General features: G+C 41.6%; 1 protein-coding gene across 1 annotated transcript; it reads left to right on the top strand.

The window, feature by feature from the left end:
* The first annotated feature begins 1,130 nt into the window (after window positions 1-1,130).
* Window positions 1,131-6,535, top strand: ip6k2b (inositol hexakisphosphate kinase 2b). Its single transcript, XM_085406536.1, has 5 exons — window positions 1,131-1,712; window positions 4,007-4,238; window positions 4,350-4,510; window positions 4,617-4,792; window positions 4,896-6,535. The coding sequence occupies exons 1-5, from the start codon at window positions 1,499-1,501 to the stop codon at window positions 5,487-5,489; spliced, it is 1,377 nt and encodes a 458-aa protein (XP_085262662.1). The 5' UTR covers window positions 1,131-1,498; the 3' UTR covers window positions 5,490-6,535.
* The last annotated feature ends 5,211 nt before the right edge of the window (window positions 6,536-11,746 follow it).

The raw sequence follows: 11,746 nt of genomic DNA, 5'->3' as shown, positions 1-11,746 counted from the left end.
ACACAAAACCCAGGTGTTGAGCTCATGAGAGCTGTTTTCATGTGTGTATTATTATCTCTGTAAAATCAACAGATGGGGTCGCGGAAGGAAATGGTTTTGCAAGAGAGCTGGCAAAAGGCTTTTTGGCACGTGAATTGGATAAACAACTTTCCCTGAAATTGCACTGGGGAGATGCAGAGTGACAGATAAATGTGCTATGCAAACTGGGCTTCCTGGATTGTGTGCCATTTTGTTATTGGTACCTGATGAAACATGGTCATCCCTGATGACTGATGACACTGTGTGTGTCTTTCTTTCAGTGCATCTCTATTTTAGGTCTGAACTTGGGTCTCACGTTGCCAGCCCAGTGTTCATCTAAGTATAAACTTAAAGACTGTACTTCTGAGGTAATTTATAAGAACTTATGTTGTTTTGGCAACACACATTTCAGCCCTCACACGACCCATGCATGTTAATGGATGGTATGTGCAGTTGAAAGTTGTAAACAAGGAAGTGATCTGTATGATCTGTTCCATATGAGGGAGTAGTTATTAACTTCTTGAGCTCCTGCTTTAAGGCAAATGCTCTCATTCTCATCTAAAAAAGATAAGAGCTTTTTTTATGTGAAGCCACCTGAGCCACCTTCCCTTATGACATTAACACAAGCAACATCTAGATTTCATACCCATCTCATTTGTTGTGTATTTCACTCATACACCTTTCACACCTTTGCCCTGATCAATGGGATGTGAAAAAGTCCCCCCGAAAAGAAAAAATAATCAAAGAGGTATAGTGTAAGAACAATTTGGATTTCCTGCTTGCTTTGGTGTTAAATTCACTGCTTATGTTTGGTGCAAATTAAAATAACAGGACTTGAAAACTGTAGCCGATCTCTAAAGCAAAAACATCGATGAAACCTTCAAGTACAGCAAACTTTAAAAAAAATCTCCACTGTTTTGTTTTGTATGAAGCATTTTTCATGTTCTACCCTCCCCCATGTTTTCTCTCCTTCCTCTTTGTTTGCTTGATCCTCTCCTAGGTATCTCGTCTCCTCCCAGCGACAGCTGCGTGTTTCTGATTGGGTGATTTTGGAAGAGGGGTGGGGCTTGCTCACTGCTTCTGCTGTTTTCTAGCAGGCGGATCAGCCTAGCCGTCAGTTTCGGTAAAAGGAGGCGACGAGTGTGGTCGCTGCTTACGCTGCTTGAATTTCTTCAGGCAGCTTGTAGGAGCTTTATAATCATTTTTTTACTAAATGTACAAGCACAACGAACATACCGCTTAGTCGGTGAGCCTTATAATTTGCTCTCCGGGAAAGGAAACTAATCGGAATACGGGATTTCGTCGTCCTTCCTGTTCAGCCCTTTGTTTTTTACTGCTTCGGTCAAGTGGGAGAGCAGCAGCGCCCCCCTGTGAGCGAACAGGAAACAGCCTGAGGATAGGGAGCCAAACGAGCGGCCGAGCCTCTTGCCTCCCGTACGACGTGGGCCCCCCCAGCTCAGCTGTCCGATGCGGGGTGAGGATGAGTCCCGCTCTGGAAGCCCTCATGCAGGCGGAAGGGACTCCTTATCCCGGAAAAGGGGTGATGCTTGAGCCGTTCGTGCACCAAGTGGGGGGCCACTCTTGTGTGCTACGGTTTGGGGAACAGACAATTTGCAAACCCCTCATCCCCCGAGAACACCAGTTCTATAAGAGTCTCCCACCAGAGATGAGGAAGTTCACCCCTCAATATAAAGGTGAGTCTGTGCATCCCAAATATGAACTATTGAGCTGCCCGTTAGAGCAGCATGCATCTTTTAATTTTCTCACCTCTGTGCATGCGTTATATAAGAGTCTCATGGGTGCTTTTAATATTGCATTGCAAAAAAACAAAACTTCTATTACATGAAATTTTGCGCTTATTTGCCGTTGCAATACCTTAAAGTGCATTGTGTACACAACAACACTACAGAATGTATGTTGAATATTTGTAAGCTGATTGCATTGGCTTCAAAATAACTCACGTTGCATTGTCAGTCATGTTGGAGCCTTTGGCAGACACAGCTATCCGTTTTCTGGCTATATCCCTCATGTGCAAGGCAGGGTTTCAAGTAGCGTCAAACCTAATGGCTTGACTTCCTGCCAAGAGAATGAGTAGCCAGAGTATCCAGAGGTCTTTGACTGTGTGACGCTTTTAAGGCAGCTATAGTTTCAAGATGCGTATTGGAGGGCCACGGCAAATCTAAAATAACTGCGGCAGATCACCAGAGTAATAATTTACAAGTCATTTGAGGAGATTTCCAGGTCTGGTTTCAGGGAACGACACGCATAAAGACTCACACAGACCTGAAGCAGGAATGCTATGTTCCCTGGTTGCATACAGTTTCCCCTACAGACAATTACACCTAGTACATGCTGATACGGAGATCTTCAGGCAGAGATCTTTTCACGTGATGTGTGGTAACTGAATCCACGGCCATGCAGCATGGGGCTATAAAAAGGTCCTGGATATGGAATGGGATGTGAGGAGCTAATAGTATAGTAGACGTCTGGGGCCTTCAAATGCTCAACCCCACTAGCATTTTCCAGTCTTACATTTCACATTATGATGAGAGACGGGGAAAGAGCTGTGTTCTTCTAAAGGAATGTAAGGTTCCTTATCCGCGATTGTAGATAAATGTGTCTCAGCAGTATCTGATGTTAGGGACATCTTGCAGTGGAATACTGGATTAGAAACATTAAGACTTTTGAGCAGACGTAGATTAAATTTATAAGTTAGGGGTCACTTATGTTGTGTAGAGAGGATACTATATTGCAATTTAATGTCACGACAGTGACCTGAAAAAAGATTGGACAGGAACGTTTGTACTTAATAAAATGATATTGATAGCAATAATAATGTCTAAGTCAGTTTAGCCCTACTCCTGTACTACATTCGATTTGCGCAACTGGGGCGCAATAATCGCGCACTTGATATACGTTTATCACAAATTTATGAGCCTTTTTATTGAAAGAAACTCTGAGTGACTCATAAGTTCCTTTGCTGGCTGCAGTGGTGTAATGACAGTGCAGTGCTGAGGCACACATTCCTTCAGAGGCGGGGCTTCCTGCAGACTGATGACGTCAGTGCGCATGACATAAGTCAAGCCTCCGCCTGCGTAGAAGGATGGCACCCATGATCCCGGGGCCTGCCATTTAACATCCAAATCCAGTGCCATGTTATTTGCATGGCTGTTTTTTGTTGTTTGTTTTTTGGTCATTGTAATAAACTGTCATTTAATTTTCTAATTCAGTGGCTGATTTGTAATGACTCCTACTGCTGCTTGGTTTTGGTATCGTGTTTTGTGTCATGTAACTTGGATGTTACATCCAGATCTAAAACAGTTCCTCTTGAACTGTTTCGACCACATCCCCTCCCTCCTTCCTGTCTGTGGTTGATCTGTTTCGGCCTTTGCAGCTGTGATGTTTATTCTCAGTGCAACACCTCCCCCACTCTGCCTGCAATACGCAGGTCCTTGTAGGGAGTTTTATTTTGGGGGGGGGGGGGGGTGACCCCGGTGGCTTTTTGCGGGTCATGTCAGAAATTAGCATTGGCATCAAAGTACACTGGGTTTCTTTTTTTCCCGCTGAAGGCCTTCCAGAAACATCCATTAGTCCATGAGTTTATCAAATTGTGTTAATTATTACTAACTGAAGCCCTCAGAGCACAATGTGGTAACATTGTGCTCTGAGGGCTTCAGTTAGTAATAATTAACACAATTTGATAAACACTACCGTGCATTTGAAATATGAACTATGTAGATATACTTGCTGCTTAATATCAGTATCTATATTCTTATCTGTGTGTCTGAATCATTATGATTTGACACTTTAAAACTCTATCATGCTTTAACTACTACAGTGTTACATTTTCTCTCTTTTACTCATGGTGGATCATATAGTTTTCTTTGTGCAATTGCTTTTTCAAATTGTGAGAATTTGTAAAAGTAACAAACATGAAGATAAAACCTCTCCTTCTATTTCTCTCTCTCTCTCTCTCTCACTCTCTCAGGTGTAGTTTCAGTCAGTTTTGAAGAGGATGAGGAAGGGAATTTGTGCCTCATCGCCTACCCCCTCCACAGCGAATCAGGGGACCTAGAAAACAAAGACCCCTCAACAGACTGTGAGCCCAAGAGCAAGATGGTGAAGTGGAGCAACAAAAAGCAATCCCCTTTGGGCCCTGAGAATGACAACTATAGCAAAGACAGAGGTAGACACAGTCGTAAAGAAGACAAGATTATGAGGTAAGAGAGCACCTTTACTGTTTCACGGAAATAAGTCATGTTGAAGATGTGTATTGTTATGAAGCTCTGTAGCGCTGAAGCTGATGTCTTTCTTCGTTCTCTGCTCTGCAGTTATAATCGTGATGAGATGCAACAGCAGGCAGAGGTACTTTACTTTAGCCTGGAAAAAGGCAATGTGGTGTCACAGATCAAACACAACCCCTGGAGTCTCAAATGTCACCAGCAGCACTTACAGAGGATGAAGGAGAATGCAAAGCACCGTAACCAATACAGTATCCTTTTACCACATGCTTGAAGATATGAGAATTCTCAGTGTCTGCTGAAGTGGCTGAAGTGTTCCCTTTTTTTGCCATGTGATCCTTGACTCTCCCTTTACAGAATTTATCCTTTTAGAAAACCTTACATGGCGCTATAGAGTACCGTGTGTCTTAGACTTGAAGATGGGAACTCGTCAGCATGGAGATGATGCATCAGAGGAAAAGAAAGCCAATCAGATTCGAAAGTGTCAACAGAGCACATCTGCATCTATTGGGGTGCGACTTTGTGGCATGCAGGTAAAGTATATTTATAAATGAAACCATATATACGTGGGGGGGGGGTTGTATTTACTTGTTTATGTGCCGCTGTAGTGCTTATGTTGCTGTGTGACCTTTGCAGGTGTACCAGTCAGAGCCAGGCCAGCTGATGTTCATGAATAAATACCATGGGCGAAAGCTGACTCTCGCAGGCTTCAAGGAGGCTCTCTACCAGTTTTTCCACAATGGGCATCGCTTGCGTCATGAGCTGCTGTCTCCAGTGTTGCGGAGACTTCGCGAAATGCAAGCTGCCCTCGAGGCCTGCGAGTCTTACCGCTTCTACTCTAGCTCCCTGCTCATCATCTACGATGGCGACCCTCCCAGGGCTCCCACTAGACCTAGACATAGAGGTGGGGAGGAAGGTGATGAGGATGAGCCATCTGATGAGGAGGAGGAGGAAGAAGGTGCCTTTGGTTTCCCTCGCTCCTCCTCTGCGGGTGTTGGCGCAGGTGTGTCCGGAGGGAGCAGCAACAGTGGCGGTAGTCGCTCATCCCACAGCGCAGGAGAGGCTAGTAGCCCTGTGGTGGATGTACGCATGATTGACTTTGCTCACACCACCTGTCGCCACTATGGAGAAGACAGCGTAGTGCACGAAGGCCAGGACAGTGGGTTCATCTTCGGCCTCCAGAACCTGATCACAATCATCTCTGAGCTCGAGGATCACAGTGCAGACTGAGGCTGGACTTTAGTCAGCATGGTCTAAATTTTAAGCGTGGGATGAGCTCACTGAGCTGAAACCCTGCTACACCAAGATGCATTATCCCTATGCCTATGTAGGGGTCTGCTTGGTGGGAACGTTGGACGCCTCTGCGTGAGGGGATAGTTTCAATGGTGGTACCTGTGGTCTCACTCACCTGCCAGAGGATTGGGCTGCCTGTGCCCTTTTTGCACTTTTCAGAGACTGCTCCTTTTTTTTTTTTTCTTTTTTTGTAACACATGATAGGAGAAGTGTAGTATGAGAGAGGTCCTTCAACAGAGACTTCTGTAGCATCCTAGGGCTCTCTTCCCTCCTCTCGCCCCCTGGTACAGATACAGTTCTTTATTGTTAAGTTCTCTCTGAGAGAGAAAGCCTGAGGCAGAGAACATTGAAGCTGTAGGTAACTAGAAACCTGTCGTGGTGCTTTACCTGTGATACTTTTTTTTCCCCTTGGGATGTCGCTTTGACTGCTGGTCCCCAACAGCACAACACAATCATGGGGAAGCTGATTGAACAAGCTGACCTTGGCTGGCTGGGTCAGCAGCCTTGTAGCAAATGAGAAGCTTGCATCAAATAAGGACATTTTGTGTCTATTAAGACACTTATATGGTTTGTGTGTTCAAGTAAGCACTTGGATTTACACTTTTTGGTGGAAGAATATTATTTAGTTCAATAAGAAGGGATCTGCCTTTTTCAACAGTTGTTCCCCTGTACTTATTGCCTATAAACAAAAGACTTTTTGGAAAGGGAATATTATCCTTTTTTTCTGGTCATTATCTTTTTCCTCTTTTTCATTCCTGAAAATTTGACTTGACAAAGAGAATATATTGATAAAACACTAAAAAGACTATAGACTATTTATTTCAACGGATTGTTAAAAATGTAAACAAGTACATTCCATATTACCACTATAAATGTTACGTCCTTCTTATACAGACTTGGATTTCTTTTGTTATTGGAAGAGCTCTCTTATATAACTGTGTGTTAACAGTATCTTGAAAATAAAGGCATTCATTGAGATAAAATTCATTGTCTGTGGTTTGTGTTTATAGTATGTTTGGGGTTTGAATTTCAGAAACAAGTATGGGTTATGATCGTGAGGATCCTAATGTGTGCCAAAAACTGTGTACTTTTGACTAATAGTGGTACTTCCAGTTCCCAGTTTTGATTTGGGAACACAGACACCCTCTGCCAGTGTCAAGATTAAATCTTTCTTTTTCGATAAAGGATGTGGTTAGAGCTGGATCAGGTGACCCTGAACGATTCCTTAGTTACGCTGCAATAGGCCTTGGCTGCTGGTGACTTCCCAGGATACAATAAGGTTTTCTTCAGTCACCTCCTTTTACTGCATGTGTTTATACACTGCTGTGAATTTCATCACTAGTTATTATTAAACTCTGGCTGTCTCTCCTGAAGTCTGTCTTATGTTCTGTGTCCCTCCCCTGATCAGCAGATGGCTGCCTCTCCATGAGTCTGGTTCTGCCTGAGGTTTCTTCCTGTTAAAAGGGACTTTTTCCTTCTCACTGTTGCCAAGGCCTTTCTCATGGGGTGGTAGGGGTCATCTGATTGCTGGGTTTTCTCTGTATTACTCCACGGTGTTTACTGTACAGTTTTAATCACCTTGAAGTGACTATTGTGATTTGGCGCTATATTTAAAAATAAAAAAAAACTAAAAAAAAAACAACAACCTGAAATGAAATTGTTTGTGTTGACTATCATCTGCATTTGAACTGGAGACATCATATTTAGATCACAAGTGAGGTCATGTGTGAGGTATTGGATGTTTTCATAGTGCACTTAATGTTCCAGTGTGAATGAATCAAACTTGAAGCTGCACTTCAATACACCTAAGGCTGTCAAAGATTGAGGAAGACGTGACTCATAATTATCAGTAAGAGTCATTTGCTGAACTGGAACTGCTAGAATGGGGAAAAGATCAAATATCACAATGCTGAAACTAGACCTACTGTAAAATAAGGAATCAATGGTGTGGAAAACATGCGTCTTTTTTTTTGCACCTGATACTATGAGTTTTTCCATCCATTATCCATTGTTCATATTAGGCAGGTACAAACAATGCTTTCTTTTATGAAAGTAACATCTCTCCTTAATACTGTATAGTACAAAAAGAAAGGAGTCGTTTCAAAGAAAAAGCATGTTTTCATACTTGAAAGTGTAAATGTAACTAAATAAAGTGCAGTGTTAATGTAGCATAAAAACATTAACCTTCACAAAGCAAACAATTATTTTGAGTTGAGACCATGTTGACAAATGACAAACAGTTTTTGTGCGCAAGTTGAACTTCAAAGGATCATTTTTCCTAAGAGAGTTCACTAAAGGTGTGAAATTGTGAACATAGGATTGCTTTTTGACCACACAGAGACAAATGTTTTTTCTCTGAAGAAGTCTGGGATTTTATGAAAGCTCAATTTAGTTGTTAAGCTCGAATATAGGGAAAGATTAAACCACTCCTGCCTTAATCGTGATGTGATGTGAGTGATGAACCTCATCCTCATTCTGATAAAGGTTTCAGCATAAAAACCATTACTATAGTACAAGTATGAAAATATCAGACACCCTCTGTTTAGACAGAATTAATCTGTGGGGGTGGGCAATGATTTTTTCCAAGTGGCAATAAATAAAGCAAAATTGAGTTCAGCTTAGTGGTGCAGCCCTCAACAACAATGCTAAATTCTCATCTAGCTTCTTGGGAAAATTAATTGGCCACCCTGACACAGAAAGCTTCCCTGAGAACTGGCTTTGGGTTTTTCCTTTCCTTTCGCAAGTTTGCTTGGTACGGCAAAAACACAAAGATTGCTTACGCTGCATGCGTCACTGTTGTTACAGAGTTCATTATTAAGCAGTTTAGTTGAGGTTTTTGGCACAGTTGCTCTTTGGCGGTGACATTGGTGACTGATCTGCACAAAGCTCAGATTACAAACTTCTATTCAATAACAGTTCCATAGTGATAAGCAGGAAGAATGAGAAGGTGTTGCCAGCAGCTCAGATTAGTATTTTCTAACATACTGTATGTACCCTAAGCTCCACAGTGAAATGTGTTGCCTGTTAAAGCTGGCAGCTTTGTAGTCTGCCTAATCAGCTTTCTAGTGCTGGAAAAGAGTGAGGAAAGTATGGCTACTGCAAAAACTCAAAATCTTACCAAGTATATTTGTCTTATTTCTAGTCAAAATTATCTCATTACACTTAAAATAAGACACAATCAGCTACAGGGCAACATTTCAGTAAGCTAAAGGAACTTGTTTCAAGACAGTGAATCTTGAAACTAGAGAAAAACTAGAGATTTTTCACTTGTTCCATTGGCAGATTTTTTCACTTATTTTAAGCTAAAATATCTTGTATTAAGTGAAAAAATCTGCCAATGGAACAAGTGAAAAATCTCTAGTTTTTCTCTAGTTTCAAGATTCACTGTCTTGAAACAAGTTCCTTTAGCTTACTGAAATGTTGCCCTGTAGCTGATTGTGTCTTATTTTAAGTGTAATGAGATAATTTTGACTAGAAATAAGACAAATATACTTGGTAAGATTTTGAGTTTTTGCAGACACACCTGCTGGAAGGGTTGAATGAAATGTGACAGAACAACTTTGTATCGACGTATAGCAGGTACTGGTTTTAACCTTGCAACAACCTGATGTGAAATGGGTGGAGAAAGTTAACACGAAGAGATGGTTTAATCTATTAGGATTTCTTATTTATCTTTCCATGTTGGAAAAGTAAATATGGTGAACAGGTTCTTCCATTCTCGCGTTTGTGTGTGCGAAATAAGATGTGACTTTAAATTAGAATTAAGGTTGGAGAAGCCTGTGACCAGAAATGAGGAACAGAAATACCTGCTGAGAGGAAGCAGTTCTAATTACAAGAGAAATGAAACAGAAAGTCAGTCATGCAAATCATCTGATGCCACGACCACTCATCAAGCTTAGCTTCATTTACAACTGGTTGGACTCAAAGCCTCCAATTGACCCACATTATCCTACTTTGTGTGCAACATTCCTCTCCCTTCTTTAGTTGTAGTTAAAATTCTGTTTATGGACAGAAATTCTAGTTGCAACCAAGGGGTGTGACAGTGTCTGGCCTTGGAGGCCTCAGGATCACCTCTCTGCTTTTTGCAGAAGATGTGGTTCTTTAGGCTTCGTCAAGCAGTGGCCTCCAACTTGCAGTTTTTAGCTGAGTTTGAAGTTGTTACCACTAAACCGCAGCCCATAATGAATTTAAGTTGAGCTAATGATGTAGCATCCACGAGCAGCTATCAGTGCATGTATCTTTGTGCACGGTGCAACTGCAGTGCTCTGCAATTTCATGGCCAAAGCACTAGTTAGCAGTGAAGTTTCTCTCTTAGAAATGATCTGTTACCTAGAAAAATGGCAGCAGTGGAAGAAATAGCCAGAAATGTCTAGGAGTGATTGAGGGTTGCATTGAGGGTGCATGTCAGGTTTTGGCATTAGTTGTGGTTTTGAGAAAGGTTTAACATAATGTATTAATCCCATATCAGCTGGAAAATGGTGGAGTGCCCACTCCAAATTAGAGAGGAATTTCTGTCCCAAGTGGAGAAGCTTCATTATTTGGGGTCTTGTTCAAGAGTGGGGGGAGAGTAGAGAAAGAGACTGACAAACAAATTGGTGTGGTGTCAACGGAAGCTGCCTGTTGTGGTAAAGAGAGAGTCAAGCATAAAAGCTCTCAGTTTACCACAGGCTTTACGTAATGACTGAATGAATGAGATCATGAATGCCAGCAGCAGAAATGGAGTTCCTCAGTAGGATGTTTGGGCTGAGCCTTAGAAGTTAAGCAAGGAGTATGGTCGTGAGGGGCTCATACTGCTCCATATCGAAAGAAACCAGTTGAGGTAGTTTTGGCATCTGACAGTGGCACTTTTTGGGTTTCTTTAAGGTAAGGGGATTTGGCATATCCTACCTGGAGGAGATCTCAGGGAAGATCCAGGACACACTGGGAAGAGTCTGTCATTCGGCTGGCTTGGCAACAGTTTAGTGTCCCACTAGAAAGGTTCGACAAGCAGCAGAAGATGGATAGATGGATGGATTTCTTATCAACAATATATTGTTTTGACATTTGTTTTATCAGTTGACTTCTGATCTTTTGGCCCTGCCCACTATGTTAGGGGATTCGGTTCAGTAAACATCAACTCAGGAAGGTAAACAGAGATGCAGTCAGTTTAGGGGCGATGATAGTAGGAGGCATGAGAGGAAAGAGATTATAATTTTCTCGTTTCAGATCTAAAAATAACTTCACATCCGCTGCTCATGTGCTGCCTGCTGCAAAACAGATTTGGATTAATGTTTTTCTCCTCATTGGAATATACTGCTGGTTGTTTATATGGGTTTTGTGATGAAGCTGAAAAAGCATATGTAATCAGCAAAGAACTCAGAGTGGATACTTTGATTTGCTATATTTTTTAACTTTTTGCATTTTGGGGATGAGTCAAACTGTTTTGCTGTGATGACATGACATGGAGCATGACATGGAAAGACACAAATTAGAAGCTTTGTACCAACAGCTTTGTAATAAATGTGATCAGGTTGAAGGTTACTAGATCAAAGTAGGCTAAGGAGACCTATTCAGGCCAAGGATGTAGGAAAGCACTTGTTCTTATGTAAGATGTGTTATTAATCATACTCTAATAATGCATGAATGCAGCTCTCTTTGCATACGTGAAGATAAACACATAAGTGTTTGTGTTTATTTGGTGCAAGGAAAACTGCAGTGCATATCTGACAGACCTGTATGTGCTATTACAGCTTTTACTGTTCAAGGGTTATAAATGTTCTTATCTGATTGTGTGTCAGTCCAGCTCTGTGTGCTTGAATGACTTTGAAAGGCATTTTGTTGCAAACACTGTCTTATTCTTCACAAAAGAAGTTGCTTCTCAGCAAAACAAACTACCAAAACTGGATTTGAATGCTATATGGCACATGCACTCTACTCCTCCCTCCAGCAACAACAGAGAATAGTGTACTATTTCAAAAAAGCACAGAAATAAGCAGAAAAGCAGGATGGTGTCTTCAGACAGTGGACAGAGAAAGGTTTCTTTGCCCCAGGTGCTATTTTACAAAATGATTAATGTATGAAACTTGAAAGCCTTAAGATGAAATATGGCTTGGAGAACAAAGATTTCTTTACCTTTCACCGCTAATTTATCAGCAGTAAAGCCCAGCAGAGATATGAATAGCATGAGTGAAATTACTGTTTGCATACCTCCAGTG

This window comes from Rhamphochromis longiceps, linkage group LG5, assembly GCF_057381845.1.
Source record: "Rhamphochromis longiceps isolate RC_006_pf linkage group LG5, R_longiceps_female_GT1.1, whole genome shotgun sequence".
Classification (NCBI taxonomy): Eukaryota; Metazoa; Chordata; class Actinopteri; order Cichliformes; family Cichlidae; genus Rhamphochromis; species Rhamphochromis longiceps.
Note: the sequence above shows the minus strand (reverse complement) of the source record. Positions and strands in the feature narration are given on the sequence as shown.